Genomic DNA, 2,199 nt, shown 5'->3' on the forward strand with positions numbered 1-2,199 from the left:
TCTATTGAATCTATTTGTAGATTTAGATTGATAGTTTCCAGATTGCTTACAAGTCTATTTACAGTCTATTTGTAGGTTTAGGTTGATAGTTTCCAGATTGCTTACGAGTCTATTTACAGTCTATTTGTAGGTTTAGGTTGATAGTTTCCAGATTGCTTACAAGTCTATTTACAGTCTATTGTAGTTTTAGGTTGATAGTTTCCAGATTGCTTACGAGTCTATTTACAGTCTATTTGTAGTTTATATACAGTTTACTTTGAAGTCTTTTGCACCTATCCACTACACCAATATACTGGGGTGGACAAAGAGTCGTCTGTAAACCTTCTGCCTCCTGTACTGTTTCTTGGATAGTTGGTGGTGTGTTGTGCGTGGATAGGTAGAATGCGTACAGCTGACAGAATAGGTTGTGTTGTCTGGGACTATTGCCCTACCCTTTAGCTCATACCCACAGGTTGAAAAAGGTTTAGGGTTAAGGTTATGTGTTGTTAGATGGGTGACATTAACTACACAGTATACTGATACCTACATTATGTGTTGTTGGATGGATGTCTTGTACTATCTACCCTGATCCACTGTCTCGGTATTCCTACCCCTTACGCCTACCCACAGGATGGGTGACTTGAACTACCGCATAGATGCGTCGTACGACTCTGTACGTGCGCTGATTGCGCAACAGAACTATGCGCATCTGTTCATCATGGACCAACTCAGAGCGCAGCGCACGAGTGAGTTGTCGTTTGTGGACTTTCACGAGGGCGTCATCCGCTTTGCGCCCACTTTCAAAGTCATCAAAGGCACCGTCGACTACGACGTCGAGGGACTGCGCGTGCCATCGGTCGGTGTCTCTCTCTGTCTCTCTGTGTGTGTATGTGTGTTTGTATGTATGTATGTATGTGTGTGTGTTTGTATGTATGTATGTATGTGTGTGTGTGTGTATGTATGTGTGTGTGTGTGTGTGTATGTATGTGTGTGTGTGTGTGTGTGTGTGTATGTGTGTGTGTGTGTGTGTGTGTACGTGTGTGTATGTATGTATGTGTGCGTATATACACAATAATGTGGCTGTGAAAGACGAGTAGATATCCACAATTTCTTTATCACGGGTCTTGAAGAAGCTGGAGCATTTGCAAGAGGCTGCTTCCTAGAATGTTGTCACCCCCTTGGCTCGTAACTCCACTTCTTTTTATTCATGTTCGAGAGTTTTAGCGGGCTCTTTACTGAAAAGCCAACCCCCGAAATAGTGTAATTTTTACAGATGTATGTACACTCTTGTACGGCATGTACATCACTCTTGAGTGGGCTCACTACGATAGCCGCCTAAACAAAGAAGATATGAACCCCGAGGCCCAGAGGCAGTGTCAGTACCGAAAAGCAAAAACCTTTTATGTACCGAACTGTCTTTCGAACCCAAAATCAACTATAGTAGAATTTTTGTTGTTGGGTTGTGTTCTGCTACAGATCTGACTAATGATGGCGCTGCGATTGTTGCTGTTTTGTATATAAATACCCGTGACAACAAGTTCATAAACAGCAGCGTTAAAGCGCACTCAGTACATATTCAACACCGGCAGTGCTCGATATGTAAATCATCATGTCGTGGTTTTCGAATGATTGGAAGGATATTGCCAACAAGGACTGGTCGAATCTGGCACAGAATGCTATGAACCAGGTATCACATTCCCCAAAACCTTAAGTCGGTGTTGTTTGTGTAAGTTTCGCCGTTGCCAAGGGAACGAAAATGTACTCCTTATACGTACGAGCCGCCAGGAGTGTACGTATATAAGTACATCGAGTTGTTTGCTTATAAGCTCGCTGCTCGATAATATACGGATTACAAAACTGGATGCAAATGTGCTTAGTACTTTACCTCAATATGGGTGTATTCATTCTAAGCAAACAGATAACGAATTGACACGAATGGAACATATATACCACAGATACAAACCAGGGTTCTTAAAACGTGTATAATTAGTACGCGCAAAAGAAATTCATGAAATCAGATAATATTTATTTGCGTATCAAAGCTATTTCCTACCTATCTTTGACATAATTGAAATGTGATAAAGCCGAAGCGCGATTCGTATTTAAAACATGTGGGTATATGAATACAGGTATAGATAGTATAAAATATTACGCCCTTATGTGTAGATTTGAACGTGAAAAAAATACATGACAATGATACAATTATGTGTGATTATATAT

The 2,199-nt window shown here is 40.9% G+C and overlaps 1 protein-coding gene across 1 annotated transcript; it reads left to right on the forward strand.

Annotated features, from left to right (window-relative positions):
- Positions 1–610: 610 nt before the first annotated feature.
- Positions 611–835, forward strand: SARC_14666 (hypothetical protein; the record flags this gene model as incomplete). The annotated part of the gene is made up of 1 exon (XM_014291201.1): positions 611–835. A coding segment is annotated over one exon (225 nt), but the record flags the coding sequence as incomplete, so codon positions are not given.
- Positions 836–2,199: the final 1,364 nt, after the last annotated feature.

This window comes from Sphaeroforma arctica, assembly GCF_001186125.1.
Source record: "Sphaeroforma arctica JP610 unplaced genomic scaffold supercont1.4931, whole genome shotgun sequence".
NCBI lineage: Eukaryota > Ichthyosporea > Ichthyophonida > Sphaeroforma > Sphaeroforma arctica.